This window comes from Geotrypetes seraphini, chromosome 3 (genome assembly GCF_902459505.1).
Source record: "Geotrypetes seraphini chromosome 3, aGeoSer1.1, whole genome shotgun sequence".
NCBI classification, from domain to species: Eukaryota; Metazoa; Chordata; class Amphibia; order Gymnophiona; family Dermophiidae; genus Geotrypetes; species Geotrypetes seraphini.
Window position 1 is genome coordinate 50,985,633 of NC_047086.1, and position 20,887 is coordinate 51,006,519.

The window sequence follows — 20,887 nt, forward strand, 5'->3', positions numbered from 1 at the left end:
CTGAGTAAGATGAGGCATAACTAAATCGAACAGGTCTGTCCTTCACCAGCTGCTGCATCCACTGTCCAGGCAAATGTGCTTTCTGATACCATTTGAGGACTGTTACACCTCTCACTAGTAACCTGCCCACAGACAAGGAGTAGCTTCCTTCGTGGGACTCCATTAGGACAAACAAGTACTTTTTGGGGTAAATTTATGTCTAAGAGTCAACAGTATACTTTACCTTTGCTTCTCCAACAGGTGCTGTCGTGTCTAGGTCTGCTTGACATGGCTTCTAAGGTGACACCGATTACTCAGTGCTTGTTTCATCAACTAGATAAGGCTACTTTGGGAGACCAGACTACCTTGAAGTTACTCCCTGTGATATGTCTTTGGTTGCCTATGGCCAACAGAGCATTAAGAGAGTGGGTCATGTTTGGCTTACTCTGCATTTGGGAAAAATGACTGTAAGACATCCTGTGATCGTCACTACAAGTCCCGGAGAGAAATTCTTGACTTCTAATGATCTCTTGAAGAGGTTCAGGCCTATTTTTGAACAACGTCCAGGAAGTGATCTGGGCCCAAGTTACACACCTTATTCCTTATGGAAAGGTGAAGTGAGACGAGTCCATTGTTCCAGCACAGTTGAGTGGAACACTTCAGTTTGAATAAATTTCCAATGAACGGTGGATCCACATATCTTGGAGTTGCAGTAAGCTAATGCTCAAGGTGAGGGTCCCGGATATGGTGGCAAACGTTAAAATTTATCAATAACTTAACACCTATCATTTTTTAAACAGTTGAATTGTAATTCATTGTGAATGTGAGTATTTTGGTATTGTAAACCGCAATGAACTGCAAGGTAGTTGTGGTATATAAATTAATTGCTATGTTATGATCATCAGTGCTCAGCCTGACGATGTGATTCCTGCTGGAGAACCTGTAGGTTTTCTTGTGGGGGAGTCCTTTCCTGATGTTGAGGTAAGTTTGCCTATCCTTGGAAACTTCTCCTCCTTTGGTGACACCTGCTAGAGGGGGGAACATGCCTGACCGTATACTTACCTTGCCTAAACATAGAAACATGATGGCAGATAAAGGCTAAATGGCCCATCTAGTCTTCCCATCCACAATAACCATTATCTCTTTCTCTCTCAGAGATCCCACATGTCTATCCCAGGCCCTCTTGAATTCAGACACAGTTTGTCTCCACCACCTCTTCCGGGAAACTGTTCCACATATCTGTAAAAAAGTATTTCCTTAGATTACTCCGGAGCCTATCACCTCTTAACTTCATTCTATGCCCTCTCATTCCAGTTTCCTTTGAAATGAAAGACTCGACTCATGATAGAGATGTTTAAATACTTACATAATGTAAATGCGCATATCTCCCCTCTCCTGTCTTTCCTCCAAAGTATACAGATAGAGATCTTTATGTCTGTCCCCATATGCCTCATGACGAAGACCGTGCACCATTTTAGCAGCCTTCCTCTGGACCAACTCCATCCTTTTTATATCTTTTTTGAAGGTGCGGCCACCAGAATTGTACACAATATTCTACATGAGGTCTCGCCAAAGTCTTATAAAAAACATCATTACCTACCTTTTCCTACCGGCCATTCCTCTCCCTATGCAACCTAGCATCCTCCTAGCTTTCGCCGACACTTTTTCAACCTGTTTAGCTGCTTTAAAACCATCACAAACAATCACACCCAAGTCCCGCTCTTCTGTCGTGCACATAAGCTCTTTACTCCCTAATCTAAAAAGGATTCGGAAAAAGCCCAACTATTAAATGAATACTTCTGCTCAGTCTTCACCCGAGAAGCGCCAGGGCTCGGCCCTCAGCTACAGACAAGGGTTGGCTCAGTTGACCCGTTTAGTAACTTTGAGTTTACGCCCAGCAGTGTCTACGGTGAGCTGTCAAAGCTCAAGGTTAACAAAGCAATGGGACCGGACAACCTGCACCCCAGGGTGCTTAGGGAGCTGAGTGATGTCTTGGCGGAGCCACTGTCCGCGCTCTTCAACCTCTCCCTTAGTACAGGCAGCGTCCCGTTGGACTGGAGGATGCCTAACGTCATTCCACTCCACAAGAAAGGCTCAAAGATGGAGACAGCAAACTACAGACCAGTGAGTCTAACATCGATAGTGAGCAAACTAATGGAAACTCTAATCAAACACCAATTAGATAAGATCCTGGATGAAGAGAATCTACGGGATCCCCGACAACATGGATTTACTAAGGGGAGATCCTGCCAATCCAACCTGATCAGCTTCTTTGACTGGGTAACGGGGAAGCTGGATATTGGGGAGTCCCTGGACATCGTGTACCTGGACTTTAGCAAAGCATTCGATAGCGTACCACACCGCAGGTTACTGAGCAAGATGAGTTCTATAGGATTAGGTAACACATTGACGAAATGGGTTGGGAGCTGGCTTGGAGGTAGGCTCCAAAGGGTGGTGGTGAACGGCACCCCCTCCGAAATGACGGAGGTGATTAGTGGAGTACCACAGGGCTCAGTCTTGGGCCCAATCCTATTCAACATCTTTATAAGAGACTTGGCAGAAGGGCTTCGAGGTAAAATAACATTATTCGCCGATGATGCCAAACTGAGTAATGTAGTGGGCAAATGCACAACAGACGAAGATTCAGTGCCCGACAACATGATGCACGACCTACTCCTACTGGAGCGATGGTCTAGGACATGGCAACTCAACTTCAATGCCAAAAAATGCAAAGTTATGCACCTGGGCAGCCAGAATCCATGCAAGTCTTATACCCTTAATGGCGAGATCCTAGCAAAAACGGTAGCAGAACGAGACTTGGGGGTAATCGTCAGTGAGGACATGAAGTCTGCCAATCAAGTGGAGCAGGCTTCGTCCAAGGCAAGACAAATCATGGGCTGCATACGAAGGGGTTTCGTCAGTCGTAAGGCGGAAGTCATTATGCCATTGTATAGATCCATGGTGAGGCCCCACCTGGAATACTGTGTGCAATTCTGGAGGCCGCATTATCGCAAGGATGTGCTGAGACTGGAGTCGGTGCAAAGAATGGCCACCCGGATGGTCTCGGGACTCAAGGATCTACCATACGAAAAACGGCTTGACAAATTACAGCTATACTCGCTCGAGGAGCGCAGAGAGAGGGGGGACATGATCGAGACGTTCAAGTATCTTACGGGCCGCATCAAGGCGGAGGAAGATATCTTCTTTTTCAAGGGTCCCATGACAACAAGAGGGCATCCGTTGAAAATCAGGGGCGGGAAACTACGAGGTGACACCAGGAAATTCTTTTTCACTGAAAGAGTGGTTGATCGCTGGAATAGTTTTCCACTACAGGTGATTGAGGCCAGCAGCGTGCCTGATTTTAAGGCCAAATGGGATCGGCACATGGGATCTATTCACAGGGCAAAGGTAGGGGAGGGACATTAAGGTGGGCAGACTAGATGGGCCGTGGGCCCTTATCTGCCGTCTATTTCTATGTTTCTAATCTGTACCGTTCCCTCAGGTTTTTGCAGCCCAAATGCATGACCTTGCATTTTTTAACATTAAATTTTAGCTGCCAAATTTCAGACCATTTTTCAAGCTTCGCCAGGTCTTTCTTCATGTTATTCACACCATCCGGCATGTCTACTCTATTGCAAGATTTTGGTATCATCTGCAAAGAGGCAAATCTTGCCCAACAACCTTTCAGCAATATCATTTATAAAAATGTTAAAAAGAACAGGCCCAAGAATAGAACCCTGAGGAACACCACTGGTAACATCCTTTTCCTCAGAGCGATCTCCATTGATCACTACCCTCCGTCGTCTTCCACTCAACCAGTTCTTGACCCAGCCCATCACTTTGGGAAGCATCCCGAGGGCACTCAGTTTATTTATTAGACGTCTGTGTGGAACACTGTCAAAGGCTTTGCTAAAATCTAAATACACCACATCTAAGCGCACATCCTCTATCCAATTCTCTGGTCACCCAGTCAAAGAAATTGATCAGATTTGTCTGACAAGATCTATCTCTAAGTGAATCCATGTTGTCTCTGGTCCTGTAATCCACAGGATTCCAGAAACTTGACCATTCTCTGTTTTAGAAGTGTTCCCATTAATTTGCTTACCATAGAAGTCAAGAATATAAAACTCTTGTCTCTTCAATATGCATTTCTTCAATCTCAATCGAATTTGTACCGAATATCAAAATTCTAGGAGTAATCCTGGACAACACGCTATCTCTTAAATCTCAGATCAGTTCTGTGGTACAAAAATGTTTAATCAAACTAAAAATGATTAGATCTCTCAAATCACTACTTAACCCGAATTCAATTAATATTCTTATCCATTCTTTAGTAATTTCAACTTTAGATTATTGTAATTCACTTTATCAGGGCATCACCCAAAAGGAGATCAGGAGATTTTTAACACTAAAAAATTTGACCATGTAACATCACTCTTCAGAAAAACTCACTGGCTACCCATTTCACATAGGATTACTTTCAAAATACTACTTCTTACTTTTAAAGTTCAATCTAATCACATTCCATCCTTTATACATAGGATGTTAATCCCATATGATCCACATAGAACTCTATGTTCTTCCCAACAATACCTTTTAGCGGTCCCTTCAGTACACCAACTATTTTATGATACAACGCAGAAAACAATCTTCTCTGTGACTGCTCCCACACTGTGGAATACTTTACCTCTTACTTTGAGACAAGAAAAGAATCTCAATAACTTTGAATCTAATCTTAAAACATTTTTTTTCAGAGATGCTTTTGAGATTTATACTTAATTTTTTAATTCAAAATCTCAGACAGCAGGCCTTACATTAATGATTCCTTTTGGTTTTTACCTCCCCTTTCTTTTATTTTATGCAATATATCCTCCCAATTTGCCCATGTGTATCATGTTGTATTTGTATGGTAATTGTGAATTTGTTCCCTTTATCCTTTTTAAATCTTTTTAAAAACTTTGTATTAATTGGAAACTGCTTTGACTATAAAAGCGGTATATCAAGATTTAAATAAACTTGAAACTTGACTTACCAGTCTGTAATTCCCTAATTCTTCCTTGAAACTTGACTTACCAGTCTGTAATTCCCTAATTCTTCCTTACTTTCACTTTTGTGGAGAGGGACCACATCAGTCCTGCTCCAGTCCTCCGGTACCACTCCCGACTCTAGAGACTGATATTGCTAGATTTCACCTGGCCGTATAATACAACGAGTTCACAAGTGGAAGTGGAGTATGATTTCAAATTTGTCCAGAAAGTTGGTTCTGACATGTCCAAGTTTGTGCATGCCATCAAGACTTCATCCCTTCAGGCCACCGTAACAGCATTTTAGTGCCAAAAAACGACCCAGGAGAGCTAACCAAAACAAATATCCATTTAAATCAAAAATCCTAAAAATAACAGAGATCGGATCAGAAAAACAACTTCAACTCAAATGTAAAATGAAAAATTTGAGCATGTGCACAGTGCAGAGCTAGAGAGGCAGAGCTGAAAAAAGTAGATGCCTTCTACACAACTCGCAGTTACAGATGAATAACACACTGGTTCAAGATTCATATGACTTTTGCACTAGAACCTTTTTTAGGCACAGAATATATAGGGATAAAAGTTTAAAATATTAGATATGTGGACCTGAATATTAAAAAGTTGTTACAGACAGAATCCCTGCTCAAATTAGATAATTCAGCAACAGTTATATGGAAAAAAAGGTGGAAAACCCCCAATCATCTTATCTGCTTCTTACCTCTTTCAGGCCTTTCTCCATATCGTTTAATGAGATCATCTATCAAACATTTAGCTCTTTTTTGTGTATCATCAGTGCCAAAGATCTTTACATCAGACTCATATTCTCCTTTTATGATCTGAAATAAAGATTGATTCCTTCTTTATAGGCCCACAATAATAAATGTTTTACCTAGAATTACAAAGCAAAAGCACTAGATAAACAGGCACATCTTAAGATATAAAATGTAGTGGACAAATCAGATTTTGCTGCACTCTCTAGTTACTATGTTGCTCTTTACTAAGTTCCATTATATTTCCATAAATTGTTAGAATTATTTTGCTGCTTCTACAGAAAACATAAATTTTAAAAAATATTTATCATTTAAAATTATATATTATCTTCACTTTACACACTTTGCGCACTGATTAGTTAAAAGAACAATTCAATTAAATATGTTGGAGGAAGAAGCACCAACTGTTTGTATTTCCAGAACTCACATATTCGTACATATAGGTACTACCAACTAAAACAGCCATCATCAAGGCAATACCATCATCCAAACAAACTCAATGTGGCCATGCTTTACCCTGAGGCTGCCTCAGAGTATAGCAAGGGACAAAAGACAAGTATTTAAACATATTGTACAATATTATACTGTACAATATGTACTGTTTATATATATATATATCCTTTAAATACCTGATCAAATTTTTTCCTCAAATATCCATCTAAAACAGTGTTTCTCAACTCGGTCCTGGAGTATCCCCCTTGCCAGTTAGGTTTTCAGGCTATCCACAATGAATATACATGAAAGAAAATTGCATAGAATGGAGGCAGTATATGTAAATCAAGTTTGTGCATATTTACTGTGGATATCCCGAAAACCTGACTTGCAAGGAGAAACACTGATCTAGAAGAACAAATTTATTAAATTAATACATCTCCTTATTTAACATACTCAGTGTGAATTAACCAACTTTCAAATGACTTTTTAGTGGTAGTGTTAGCTTAAAAATACAAATATAAAAATCTCTCTCAAAAAAGATCATGTAATGATATTTTCTTCTCAATTATAAGAACATAAGAATAGCCTTACTGGGTCAAGTCCAGTAGCTCGTTTTCAAGGTGGCTAATCCAGGTCACTAATACAGTGGTGCCTCACACAACGAACTTAATCCGTTCCAGGAGCAAGTTTGTTATGTGAAACGTTCGTTGTGTGAAACGCGTTTCCCCATAAGAATACATGTAAAACAAAATAATTCGTTCTGCAGCCCTGTTTTCCCATAAGAATACATGTAAAACAAAATAATTCGTTCTGCAGCCCTACATTTCCCTCCCTCCACCTCACCTTATATGCAGAGTTTGCCAGCTTTCTTTTTCACCCAGCCGCACGCTTTCAAAAAGCTGTGCACGCGCAGCTGCTGGAGTTGATCAATGTTCTCCTCTCCTGCAACTTCCGGTTTCCGGTTGCGTCAGAGGAGAAGATTGAACAACAGAGCATGCGCGCATGTGCTGCTCTTTGAAAGTGTGTGGCTGGCCGAAAAAGAAAGCCGGAAAACTCGGCATCTAAGGTAAGGTGGAGGGAGATGATGGAACACTGCATTCAGACAGGAGGGTGCTGCTGTTCCCGGCTCACATTAGGAAGCGGCGAGAGTAGTTCCGCCCCCCCCCCCCGGGCCCCTCGGGCGACTTCGTTGTGTGAAACGAAGTTCGTTATAGGGAGCAAGACAAAAAGTTCGTTATGCGCAGCGTTCGCTGTACGAGGCGTCCGTTATGCGAGGCACCACTGTACTTGGCCAAAACTCAAGGAGAAGCAACATTCAATGCTACCGATCCAGGGCTTTCCCCATGTCTTTCTCAATAACAGACTATGGACTTTTCCTCCAGGAAATTGTCCAAACCTTTCTTAAAACCAGCTATGCTATCCGCTCTTATCACAATCTCTGGCAATGCGTTTCAGAGCTTACCTATTCTCTTGAGTGAAAAAATATTTCTTCCTATTGGTTTTAAAACTATTTCCCTGTAACTTCATCGAGTGTCCTCGAGTCTTTGCCATTTTTGACAGACTGAAAAATTGATCCACTTGTACCTGTTCTACTCCACTCAGGATTTTGTAGACTTCAATCATATCTTCCCTCAGCTGTCTCTTTTCCAAGCTGAAGAGCCCTAACTGTTTTAGTCTTTCCTCATACGAGAGGAGTTCCATCCCCTTTATTATCTTGGTCACTCTTCTTTGAACCTTTTCTAGCGCCACTATATATTTCTTGAGAAAAGGAGACTAGAACTGAATGTAATACTCTAGATGAGTCACACCATGGAGCGATACAGAGGCATTAGTCTTGTTAACCATCCCCTTTTTAATAATTCCTAGCATAGGAAATTGGAAGACTGGGCGTCCAAATGGTAGATGAAATTTAATGTGGACAAATGCAAAGTGATGCACATTGGGAAGAATAACCTGAATCACAGTTACCGGATGCTAGGGTCCACCTTGGGGGTTAGCGCCCAAGAAAAGGATCTGGGTATCATCTTACACAATACAATAAAAATTTCCACCCAATGTGTGACGGCGGCCAAAAAAGCAAACAGGATGCTAGGAATTATTAAAAAGGGGATGGTTAACAAGACTAATTTTCAACATTATATCAACTTTGCAGCTCTGCATGTGGAGGGCTAACAAGTACCAGAAAAACCTCTTCAACAAGACTTTGAACACTGTCACTGTGTAAGAGAGCACATGCAGCAAGCATAAGAGACAAACAAATGAAAGACAACACGATGATTGACTGTAGAGATGTTACACTTTACTGGCTTTTGACCCGTCATCCAGTCAGGAATATGTAGATAGCTACCCCCTAATCAAAACAAGTAATTTGCACGCAGAAATCCACATTACCTTATACAGTGAACATGATTGTCTACAGGGTATTTGACAATGTAACAGAAATAATCCGATCAGTGAAGGAACCTCCTGTTTGACTACATTTAAACAGTGATCATCATACAGATCTACTGTTTGTTGAAAGAGAACCTGTATTCTGCAAAATCATTTTTATATTTTACCCACAAACTGGTTACTTTGTACACATGTGCCAGAGACCATCTGCTTTAGTTGTAAATACTAACCCATATGACCTACCTGGTGAACACTGGTTAACCATTTATTTGGATCAGAATGGGGTCAGCGAGTTTTTTTTTTTGGTTTTTATTATTTATTTATTCAATTTTCAAAATACAATTCAAGATTAACTTGTACAGAAAGCTTTAAGTCAAGAAAATAAAATCACAACAATATTATAAATTCAACAATTAACATAAATCAGCTCAAGTCCACAAAAGATCCAAAATGTAATTATAAACGGAAAAAACAAAGAAATATCATTAAGGAAAATAATGCAAGTCAGCTGGTAAGGACATCTTAAATATTCTATACTCCTCCATTCTTTTCCTTCTCAAGCCGAGAAAGAGATAGGAAAGTTGTCAACTGGTAAGGCTCAAAGAAAACATATTTTTGGGAATTATATTGTATAACGCATTTACAAGGATATCGCAGGAAAAAAGTTGCTCCAAGAGCTATAACTCCCGGTTTTAAGATAAGAAACTCTTTTCTTCGCCGTTGTGTGTCCCTGGCTATATCTGGGAACATTTGTATTTTGAGTCCCATAAATTCTTTTGCTCTATTTTTAAAGAAAAGTCTCAAAATCCAATTCTTGTCCATTGTTAGAGCTAATGTTGCCACTAATGTTGCAGGAGTAGCCATTTCTTTATCTGATAATTCCAATAATACTGATACATCTATTGGTCCATGGCTATCTTCCTGTTGCTGAATTTGATTTTTCTTGGGAAGGTAGTACGCCTGTGTAAATGGAGGTAATGAACCCTCAGGAACTTCTAATATTTACGTCAGGTATCGTTTTAACATCTCTCACGAAGTAATTGTTGTTATTCGTGGAAAATTAATCAATCTGATATTGTTGCCTCTTGAAAAATTTTCAAATGTTTCAATCTTCCTTCTTAAGTTTACATTGTCCTTAACTAAAGTCTCTTGAAGCTGTTTGAAAGATTTTAATTCATTTTTGATACTGTCTAAAGATGTATTTGAGTCAGCAATATCTTGCTTTATTAAGGTAATTTCTTTTTCTTGGTCTTTCATTTTCCCCTCCACTTGCACTTGTTGGACATTAATTGTTTTCGCCATATTTGCTACCAGGTCCCACAAGGCATCTAAAGTAACTTCTTGGGGCTTAACTATGGTAGGAATTTGTAAATGAGTAAACAAAAGTTTGTGCTCACCATTCGACCGCTCTCCTCCACTTCCCTCCGCTTGAGTGGGTCCAGTTTCAGTTGTTGCAGCACTCCCGACCATATTCAGGCTCTCCTGCAAAGCCTGTGAGCCTGAATGGGCTTCCTCAACACAGCTCCGCGCAGCCTCTAGGGGAGAGCTCATCCCGACTTCCGGTGAGCTCTCGACCCCTGGGGAGCTGGTTGCACGGGGGTGCAAAGGAGGAGGTCTTACGTCGGGGCTCAGAATGGTCTCAAGACTTCGGTGAGACACCTCCGTTCCGTTCCCACGGGGTGTCTCTAACTGCAATCCCGACGTCATCATGGTGCCCTGAAATCGCCAAAACAGCGCTTCTATGTTGCCGGAGGTAGGTGTTCCGGAGCGCAGGAAGGCCCCACCGGTGCTCTTTCCCCTTCTTTTCGGCATTTTAAAGGCAAAAAAAAAAAACAGCTCAATAGAGCTCAGAAACTTTCAGCTGTAGCATCTGTTTGGCGACCTGCTTTAGCGGCTTGCATCCGTGGCCATCTTGGGTACAACAAGTTCAATTTTTTTTTATTTTTAATTATGGACTTTTTATAGAAGCACTGTGAATTGATTGTGTACCACAGATAGTTACAACACCCTCTATTGAGACTACCTGCGGTTACCACTGCATGTTTCTCTTATAAATCACCAATGTAAAGAAGTGTCATTTGAAAATATTTGATAATTATATTCTGAGTACCCTAAGAAAAATGATGAAATGGCATTACAGTTTATGAAAAATAAACAGAGAAAGCATTTTATGTGTAGGTCTTTTCAAGACTGTTTTATAACCTCCAAAGATGTGTTCCCTACAAAGGCAACCACAACCACAACCACATTTAAATAAAACTCTAAAAGGAATCACAGGTCTGACGACATGTGTCTATATGAAGAGCATTTTATTAAAAACTGCACATATTACATATTTAGCCACTATTGTCTGTTCAATGCTGATTGCTTCTTATAGGGGAGGGTAGCATTTTTCTCTTATTATAAGGGAAAAAATTTCTTCGATTTTCATAGTGACTGATTTTAGCAGAGGCTACCTCTGGTTTTTCTTTAAAAAGCTCAAGCAAATACTTGTTACTTGTGTTCCCATCTACCCAAAGACCACATGAACTCTTCATTATCTGGGTTTCCTTTGTTCCATGTTAGATTAGCCCTAACAAACCAATTTGAGCAGATTAGATTAGATCCACTGATGATGTATCCCTTATATACATCTCAGGTCGCTATCCTTGTGCCTGGATAGCTTATTGAGCAACACTTTTGCATTTTTTTTATAGTGCATGCCAGTTTCTTTTAACACTTCCTGAATAAAAAGGTCAACATGAAACATAATGGCAGATAAAGGCCAAATGGCCCCTCCAGTCTACCTGTCCACATCCACTCTCCCCTCCTTTCCCTAATAGATCCCACATGCCTATCCCACGCTTTCTGAATTCAGACACAGGGTAAGATTCTCAAAACTTGCTGGTAAAATCTGGCAAGTCGATGTAGTGTTTGTAGTGGGAAGAACTTACCGTATTTTATGTGCAATTCGCAGCAAAATAGCATGCAAATTATATGCATGCTATTTGTGCAGAAAATCGCAGGTAAAGAGCAGGAGGAACTGTGCTTAGCATGGGATCCCAGAGGAACTGGAGGGAATCCCCACAGAATCCCTGTGGACTCTGTAGGATTCCCATTGCCCCCATTCCTGTACAGCTTTCTACTCCCATTCCCCGAGATCCAGAGTTTTCTGACAGAGAAATTCCACTTACACATTGATCACTCTTGCTACATGTGCCACCGAGAGCACCTTGAGGTGGATTTTCACTCACTGAAACAACATTTTGAGCTTCTAGGCAAAGAGAGGCACTCTTGGTACCCCCTTCCTGATTGACAGACACTACAGCTGTTACATTGTTTGAGAAACCTCACACCGCTTTGCCCTGTAGCACTCCTCTGAACGGCTACAGTACCAGGTAGGATGGTTCTCAGCTCCAACCAGTTGATTGACCACTTTCTCTGGGAGGGGGACCAATGTCCTTGAACTGGACGCTCTTCGCAGTGCACTCCCTATCTACAAAGGCTGGCATTCATGGTCAGAACCACCCATATGGAGATGCAGAGAGGGACTCCTTTAGCCAGGGACTGTGGCATGCCTCCGCTGTCCAAGGCTGCAGCAACTGCAACGTATCCCGTTGCAGGAACCACTGAGATTGGCGCACTTGCTGGAGAGGATGTAGATGCACCCTTGACCATGGAACCACATCTATCATCGCTACCATCAACCCCAACACCCGCAAATAATGCCAATCTGTGGGGTATGGACAGTCCCAAAACTCCTTAATTTGACGTGCGATTTTATCTCTATGGGTCTCCGGCAAGTTAGATGCAAAGCATTGATAAAGACAGCTAAGAAAGAATATGAAGAGAAACTTGCAAATGAGGCAAAAACTCACAGCAATTTTTTTAGGTACATCAGAAGCAGAAAACCTGTGAGGGAATCTGTGGACCGTTGGATGACCAAGGTGCGAAAGGGGTGCTCAGGGAGGATAAGGCCATAGCGGAAAGACTGAATGAATTCTTTGCTTTGATCTTTATGGAAGAAGATGTAAGAGATCTACCTGAACCGGAAATGGTTTTCAAGGGTGATGATGCGAAGGAACTGAAAGAAATCTCGGTGAATCTGGAAGATATACTGAGCCAAATCGACAAGTTAAAAAGTGATAAATCGACAGGACCGGATGGTATATATCCCAGGATACTAAAAGAACTTAAACATGAAATTGCTGACCTGCTGTTAGTGATTTGCAACCTGTTGCTAAAATCGTCTGTAGTACCTGAAGATTTGAGGGTGGCCAATGTTACACCAATTTTTAAAAAGGGCTCCAGGGGAGATCCGGGAAATTACAGACTGGTAAGCCTCACTTTGGTGCGGGGCAAAATGGTAGAAACGTGGAACACGTAGACAAACATGATTTAATGAGATGGAGTCAGCATGGGTTCAACCAAGGGAGATCTTGCCTCACAATCTTTGAAGATGTGAATAAACATGTGGCTAAAGGTGAGCCGGTTGATATAATGTATCTAGATTTTCAAAAAGCTTTTGAAAAAGTTCCTCACGAGAGGCTCCTGAGAAAATTAAAGAATCATGGGATGGGTGGCAAAGTTCATTTGTGGATAAGGAATTGGTTATCGGATAGAAATCAGAGGATAGGTTAAATGGACATTTTTCTCAATGGAGGAGAGTAAACAGTGGAGTGCTTCAGGGGTCTGTGCTGGGACCGGTGCTATTAACTTATTTATAAATGATCTGGAAATTGGAATGACGAGTGAGGTGATTAAATTTGCAGATGACACTCAACTGTTCAAAGTTGTTAAAATGCATGCGGATAGGAAACTGGAAGACTTGACGTCCAAGTGGCAGATGAACTTTAATGTGAACAAATGCAAAATGATGCACATTGGGAAGAATAACCTGAATCACAGTTACCAGATGCAAGGGTCCACCTTGGGGTTTAGCACCCAAGAAAAGGATCTGGGTATCATTGTAGATAATATGATGAAACCTTCCGCCCAATGTACGGTGCCGGCCAAAAAAGCAAATAGGATGCTGGGAATTATTAAAAAAGGGATGGTTAACAAGACTAAGAATGTAATAATGTCCCTGTATCGCTCCATGGTGCGACCTCATTTGGAGTACTGCGTTCAATTCTGGTCTCCTTATCTCAAAAAAGATATAGTGGCGCTAGAAAAGGTTCAAAGAGCAACCAAGATGGTAAAGGGGATGGAACTCCTCTTGTATGAGGAAAGACTATAACAGTTAGGGCTCTTCAGTTTGGAAAAGAGACGGCTGAGGGGAGATATGATTGAAGTCTACAAAATCTTGAGTGGAGTAAAATGGGTACAAGTGGATCGATTTTTCAATGCGTCAAAAATTACAAAGACTAGGGGACACTTGATGAAGTTACAGAGAAATACTCAAAACCAATAAGAGGAAATTTTCACTCAGAGAATAGTTAAGCTCTGGAACGTGTTGCCAGAGGATGTGGTAAATGCGGATAGCGTAGCTGGTTTTAAGAAAGGTTTGGACAAGTTCCTGGAGGAAAAGTTCATAGTCTGTTATTGAGAAAGACATGGGGGAAGCCACTGCTTGACCTGTATTGGTAGCATGGAATATTGATATACCTTGGGTTTTGGCCAGGTACTAGTGACCTGGATTGGCCACCGTGAGAACGGGCTACTGGGCTTCATAGACCATTGGTCTGACCCAGTAAGGCTATTCTTATGCTGTTCTTCTTTGTGTTGAACAGGATGCTGAGATACTTCAGACACTGCATCAGCTTTAGGTGGCTGTTCCAAAAGCTGACTACCCAGCCCAGGTGTTGCAGAAGCTGAATCACCCTCTGCACTGCTGTCTTTCCTTCGGAATTGGATGGTGCTTTTATCAGCCAATCGTCTAGATACAGATGTACCTGAATTCCCACCTTGTGGAGTTGCGCTGCTACTAACACCATCACCTTGGTGAAGCTACAAGGTGTCGTGGACTAGAAGTGCTGCTCCAGAACAAGGAAGCTCAAGAATTTCTAGTGCTCCAGAAATATAGGGATGTGCAGATAGGTCTCTGTGAAGTCCAATGAGGCTAGAAATTCCCCCCCCCCACCCACCACAGACGCAATGACCGACTGCACTATCTCCATGCGTAATTGGGGTATATTGAGGGCCTAATTGACCACCTTGGTGTCCAGAATCGGCTTCCAGTCTTCTGAGCCTCTTTGGGGTACTATAAAGTACGTAAATGGAGTATCTGCCTGAGCCTGATTCTTCATTTGGTACGGTCACACTGACTCCAACTGCCTTATCTGGCCTTCCTGCTGAAGAATCCACAAGGAGGTCCAGAATGGGACAAAAGAACTTGATCTTATATCCCTCCTGAATAAAGCACAGTTACTTACCGTAACAGGTGTTATCCAGAGACAGCAGGCAGATATTCTCTACATGTGGGTGACATCACCGACGGAGCCCCCTAGCGGACGTTTTTGCAAGCAAACTTGCTTGAAGACCTTCAAGCTTGCGATTGGCGCGCACATGCATGCATGCCCCTCCTGCCCGGTCTAGGGCATGCATCTCTTCAGCGTGGCCTCAGTTCAGATAGCAAGCAAAGAAGCCAACCACGGGGAGGTGGGTGAGTTGCGAGAATATCTGCCTGCTGTCCCTGGATAACACCTGTTACGGTAAGTAACTGTGCTTTATCCCAGTACAAGCAGGCAGCATATTCTCTACATGTGGGTGACCTCCAAGCTAACTATAATGGGATGGAGAGAGAGTTGGCAATTTAGGAGAATAGATTTTGCAAAACTGACTGGCTAAAATGGCCATCACGCCTGGAAAAAGCATCCAGACAGTAGTGAGAGGTGAAAGTGTGAACCGAGGACCAAGTGGCAGCCTTAAAGATTTCCTCAATGGGAGTTGAGCGGAGGAAAGCAACAGACGCCACCATCACTCGGACCTTGTGGCCTTTGACTCGACCCGGCAGGGAGAGGCCAGCCTGAGCGTAACAGAAAGAGACACAAGTGACTAACCAGTTAGAAATGGTCCACTTAGAAACAGAGCGATCCAAGCGATTAGGATCGAAAGAGAGGAACAGCTGGGGAGCAGAACGATGAGGAGCGGTACGCTGCAAGTAGAAGGCCAGCGCACGCTTACAATCCAGAGAATGCAGAGCCACTTCTCCAGGGTGAGAATGGAGCTTCGGGAAGACTACAGGAAGAACAATGGATTGGTTGATGTGAAACTCAGAAACAACCTTAGGCAAGAATTTAGGATGGGTACAGAGAACCACCTTATAATGATGGAAGACAGTGAAAGGTGGGTCCACTACCAAGGCCTGAAGCTCACTGACCCAACGGGCAGAAGTGAGAGCAATAAGAAACACAACCTTCCAAGTAACATACTTCATGTGAGCCTGAGCTATCGGCTCGAACGGAGGCTTCATTAAACGAGCAAGGACTACGTTAAGATCCCACGGGAGGTGGTTTAAGGGGCGGATGAACGTGGAAAAGGCCTTTCATGAAGCGGGAAACAACAGGATGAACAGAGAGAGGCTTCCCGTCAATCGGCTGATGAAAAGCAGTAATAGCACTAAGGTGGACTTGAACCAAAGAGGACAAGTGCAACAGATAATCCAGGACAGATAGGGAGGTAGAGATCGGCTCCAGCTGTCGAATAGCACACCAGGAAGAAAAGCGGGTCCACTTCTGATGGTAACATTGGCGAGTGGACTCCTTCCAAGATGCCTCCAGGACATCCAGCACAGGCTGGGAGAACTGGAACGAGGGCATTAAGTCTCGAGGAATCATGCCGTCAAGTGCAGAGACGGGAGGTTGGGATGAAGCAGTGAACCCTGACTCTGCATAAGCAGAGAAGGAAAAACAGGCATAAGAAGAGGCTCCCTAGAGCTGAGTTGCAACAGAAGGGAGAACCACGGCTGTCGGGGCCACCAAGGAGCTATCAGAATCATGGTGGCACGAGTGGACTTGAGCATGAAGAGAGTCTTCAGGATCAGAGGGAACGCATACAGAAAAAGGTTCGTCCAGTCCAGAAGGCATCCGCCTCGCTCCGGTGCGGGGTGTAGACCCTGGAGCAAAAGCGAGGCAATTTGCGATTGAGGGGGGACGCAAACAGATCGACATCCAGAGTCCCCCACCGAGCAAACACCTGACGCAGAGTCGAGGAACGGAGAGACCATTCGTGAGGCTGCACAAGGCGGCTCAACTTGTCCGATAGACAGTCCTGGTGGCCCTGAATGTAGACCGCCCTGAGAAAGATGTTGCAGCGGATCGCCCAATCCCAGAGCCACATCGCTTCCTGGTAGAGGGAGAGAGATCCCGTGCCCCCCCCCCCCCCCGCCGTTTGTTGATATAATACATGGCGACCTGGTTGTCTGTGCGGACCAGCACAACACTGTCGCGAAGCAGATGATGGAAAGCCTTCAGAGCGTTGAACACCGCTTTGAGCTCTAGCAGATTGATGTGACATAGACGGTCCGCACTGGACCAAAGTCCCTGGGTGCCGAAGACCGTCCAGATGCACCCCCCAAGCATAGGCCGATGAGTCCATCGTGAGAACCCTCTGCGTAGGAGGAGCGTGAAACAGAAAACCTCTGGAAAGATTGGTAGAGAGAATCCACCAATGGAGAGACTGTTTCAACAAAGGAGTCACCACAATGTGCTGATCCTGGCGCCATTGAGACGCCAGAGTCCACTGAGGAATGCGGAGGTGAAGTCTGGCTAAAAGAGTCACGTGAACCGTGGAGGCCATGTGACCGAGCAGGACCATCAAGAGACAGGCTGGGACCGAGGAGAGCCACCTTTCAACAAAGATGGATAAGGGCCTCCTGACGAGGTCGAGGCAAGAAGGAGCGAAGACGACTCGTGTCCTGTACTGCCCCGATAAATTTGACGGACTGAGACGGACAAAGCTGGGTCTTTGGAAAGTTCACCTTGAAGCCGAGACTCTGAAGGAGCGAGATAGATTGATTTGTTGCCCTCAGAACTGCCTGGCGGGACGAAGCCTTGATGAGCCAATCGTCGAGGTAGGGGAACACCTGAAGCTCCTGCAGGCGAAGGGCCGCAGCCATCACTACCAATTTCGTGAACACCCTCGGGGAGGCAGCCAGACCGAAGGGAAGAACACGGTATTGGAGGTGGAGATCCCCCACCTGGAATCTCAGATACCGGCAAGAAACTGGATGAATCGTGAGAAAATAAGGAATCTCAACATTCCTCCTTATCTTCTGTTTTGGATTATCTTTTGCACTTATCTACTTCTGGCCTCAAGTCTACATCGATCCGAGTCTATCTCAGTGCAGTTGCAGCTTTCTATCAGCCCATTGAAGGGAAACCCCTCTCTGTTCATCTGGCGGTTTCCAGATTCATGAAAGGACTTTTCAATGTCAAACCTCCTCTCAAACCCCCTCATGTGGTTTGGGACCTCAATGTTCTTGCTCAATTGATGAAACCTCCTTTTGAACCAATTGACAAGGCTCATCTGAAGTATCTCACTTGGAAAGTGTTATTTCTCATTGCCCTCACTTCTGCTCGAAGAGTCAGTGAGACTTAATTGAAGAAGGACATTCTTTAGAAGAAGAACTATGTCTGGAAGTATGCCTCGATGAAGGCCTCGATCGTCGATGAGAACGGTGCTTGGAAGCAGATCTCAAAGATCGAGGAGACTTCGCCTCGGAGACTGAAGCAGCCGATGTTACCAAAGAATGGATAGGGACTGGAGGCTGTGGATCGAAGTTCCAGAGGCTTGGTGGAGGAACCTCAATGCACTCTCAAGGACTCTGCTCCTTGGATAGAGTGTGAGTATTCCTGCCAAGGCACTTGCAAAGATTCTGCTCCTTCCTTAACATGCTTAGATGCCAGACCAGACACTCGCAGAGTCTCTGCTCCCTGCAAAGAGTGTGTAATCTCAGGCTGAGGCATAGGAAGAGGCTCGACCTCGTGGGAGTCTGCAGAATGTCCAGGCTGGATAAGAGGAAGAAGCTTCGGTCTCATATTAGTAAGGAACTGAATGAACTGCTTCTCCAACATGGTCTGGAAAGAAGCTGGCAAGGATGGATCTGCGTCTGAAACCGGACCACCTGCTTTGGCTGGAGGTTCCATAGAGGCAGTGGAAATGTGTTTTGACTTGGAAGTCTTAGGCACCTTAAGCACCACCACTGGAACCTTCTGCTGAGCTATCTGACCTGAGGATACAGGGGAAGATACAGCAGGAGTCGTCGAGGAGAGAGCCGTTGCAAACGAAGGTCTGATGAGGCTCGAGGTCGAAACAGTAGAAGCAGGACAAGTCTCGGTCGAAGGTGAGGTTGAGGCCGCCTTCGAATTCGAGGGACCGGAGGAAGAATCCATCCCGAAGAGCTTCTGGGCCAAAACACGACGACATTTAAGGGCTCGAGGTTGAAGAGTATCACAGCGCTCGCACGACTTTGGTTGATGGTCCGGCCCAAGGCACTTGAGGCACCAACGATGTGGGTCCGTGAGGGAAATTGCATGCTGGCACTGGCTACATTTCTTGAAGCCCGTTGCTGGACGGAACATAGGAGAAAAAATAGCCGCCGCAAAATCGAAGCCCCTGGGCTGCGGCCGAGCGGCCTGCCCCGGCATCCGAACGGAAGAAACAAAAATTTTTATTTTTTTTTAAAGAAATAAAGGAAAAACAGCGATTTATGAAGAAAAAAACAAACCGCGGTGTAGAGAAGGCCCGAAGTGAAAAAGTTAAATGCAGAGAGTCAAAAACGGACTTCTCGGCTCCGTGGAAAACTGAGAACTGAGGAGACGCGCCCTACGCTGGGCGGGAAGGCATTCGCACAAGCGCGGTGCGGTCGACTCTAAATTTCTAGTTTCTTAAACCAAGCCTGCTTGCGAGCTTCCACATCTGGGCTCCACTGATGACGTCACCCATATGTGAGAATAGGCTGCCTGCTTGTCCTGGGATAAAGGTAAAATTCATACCCATATTGGAGAGGTTTTAAGACAATTTCTGGATTATTATAAAACTTTATATTCTTCTGAGCTTTATTCAAATAAAGAAATTGAAAGAGAATTTTTATGTTTAAATGATTTTTATTATTCCAGCAGTAAGAAGCAAATACAAACATTCAGGAATTAACATTTTCAACAATATAATCAGTTCCCCTCCCATCCCCTCCTCCCCTCCCCAAGAATCCATGGCCGGTCCAACAGCTGAGAGTGGGAATAAAATCTTAAAGATTCAAAAGTCTACTGCGAGCACGCGGTGTGGCGTCCTGCCAGAAGTGCTCCCACACCTGACAAAATTTGCGACCCGGGCCAAGAGTCAAGTCTCCCACCATGCGTCTCTCCAGTGTTGCGTGCACTATCATTAGGGATCTCCATTGTGCATATGACGGGGGATCACGGGAGAGCCAGTTGGTGAGGATGGCTTTTTTCCCCATCAAAAGGGCTCTGGAGATAAATGCTGACATTCCCCTGGGTTTGGGCGAGGCTATATTATAAAATCCAAATAACGCCCTCGGTTGCGGAAGCCATCGCCTTCCCCAAAGCGATGTGGTATATAGGCCAAGATGTCTCCAAAACTGTTGGATTGCGGGGCAGGCCCAAAACATGTGACTCAAAGATGCGTGAGCCTGATTGCATTTCGGGCAAGAATGCGACGCAGAAACCCCCATCCGGGCTGCACGTTCCGGTGGAATGTAAAGTCTAAGAACAATTTTCAATTGCATCATCCAGTGAGTAATATTGGGTGACACCTTCTGAATGTTCTTCAGGACCCGTTGTAACTGTTGAGCAGTCAACTGGCAATGCAAGTCCTCAGCCCAAGCTGTCGCTAATATATCCAGATTCGTACTTGGTTGGCAATCCCGTATCCCCACAATATGAAATCGTAGAGGAATCCTCTGTTGGGCTGAAAGGCTGAAGAGTTCCGAAAGCACCTCCCTGCAGACTTCAGTAAGGGCAGCCACTGGGAGGGACTGAACATAGTGACGGATCTGGAAATAGGCGAAGAGATCATTAGCCTGTAGGTCAAAAGTTCGTTGCAGCTCGGCAAATGTGACCAGGCTCCCCTCCTCCGAAAACAGGTGAAAAAGATATTGTAGACCTTGTGCTTGCCACCTAAGAAAGTTGGCATTTTGCATGCCCGGCTGGAAAGCTCCATTGCCCAGTATAGGCAAATATAAAGACACCCTAGAAGACAATTTGGCTGTTTTACAGACCCATCTCCATGTCCTTCTGGCCGGCGTAAAAATGGGGTAGTGAGACACCAAAGGAAGAAGAGAATTTTTAAACTTAATTAATGGGCAAAAAATTCGAGAATGTGAAAGAAAAACCTGATGCGCCTATATCA

The 20,887-nt window shown here is 43.9% G+C and overlaps 1 protein-coding gene across 4 annotated transcripts in view; it reads right to left on the minus strand.

Annotated features, from left to right (window-relative positions):
- The window catches only part of DDX43 (DEAD-box helicase 43), a 267,260-nt gene that overhangs the window by 213,922 nt on the left and 32,451 nt on the right, over positions 1–20,887 (minus strand). For all 4 annotated transcript variants that reach the window (XM_033935444.1, XM_033935443.1, XM_033935447.1 and 1 more), the window contains exon 3: positions 5,722–5,839. In XM_033935444.1, the coding sequence (XP_033791335.1) occupies positions 5,722–5,839 (118 nt within the window). The remainder of the gene's footprint in view (positions 1–5,721; positions 5,840–20,887) is intronic.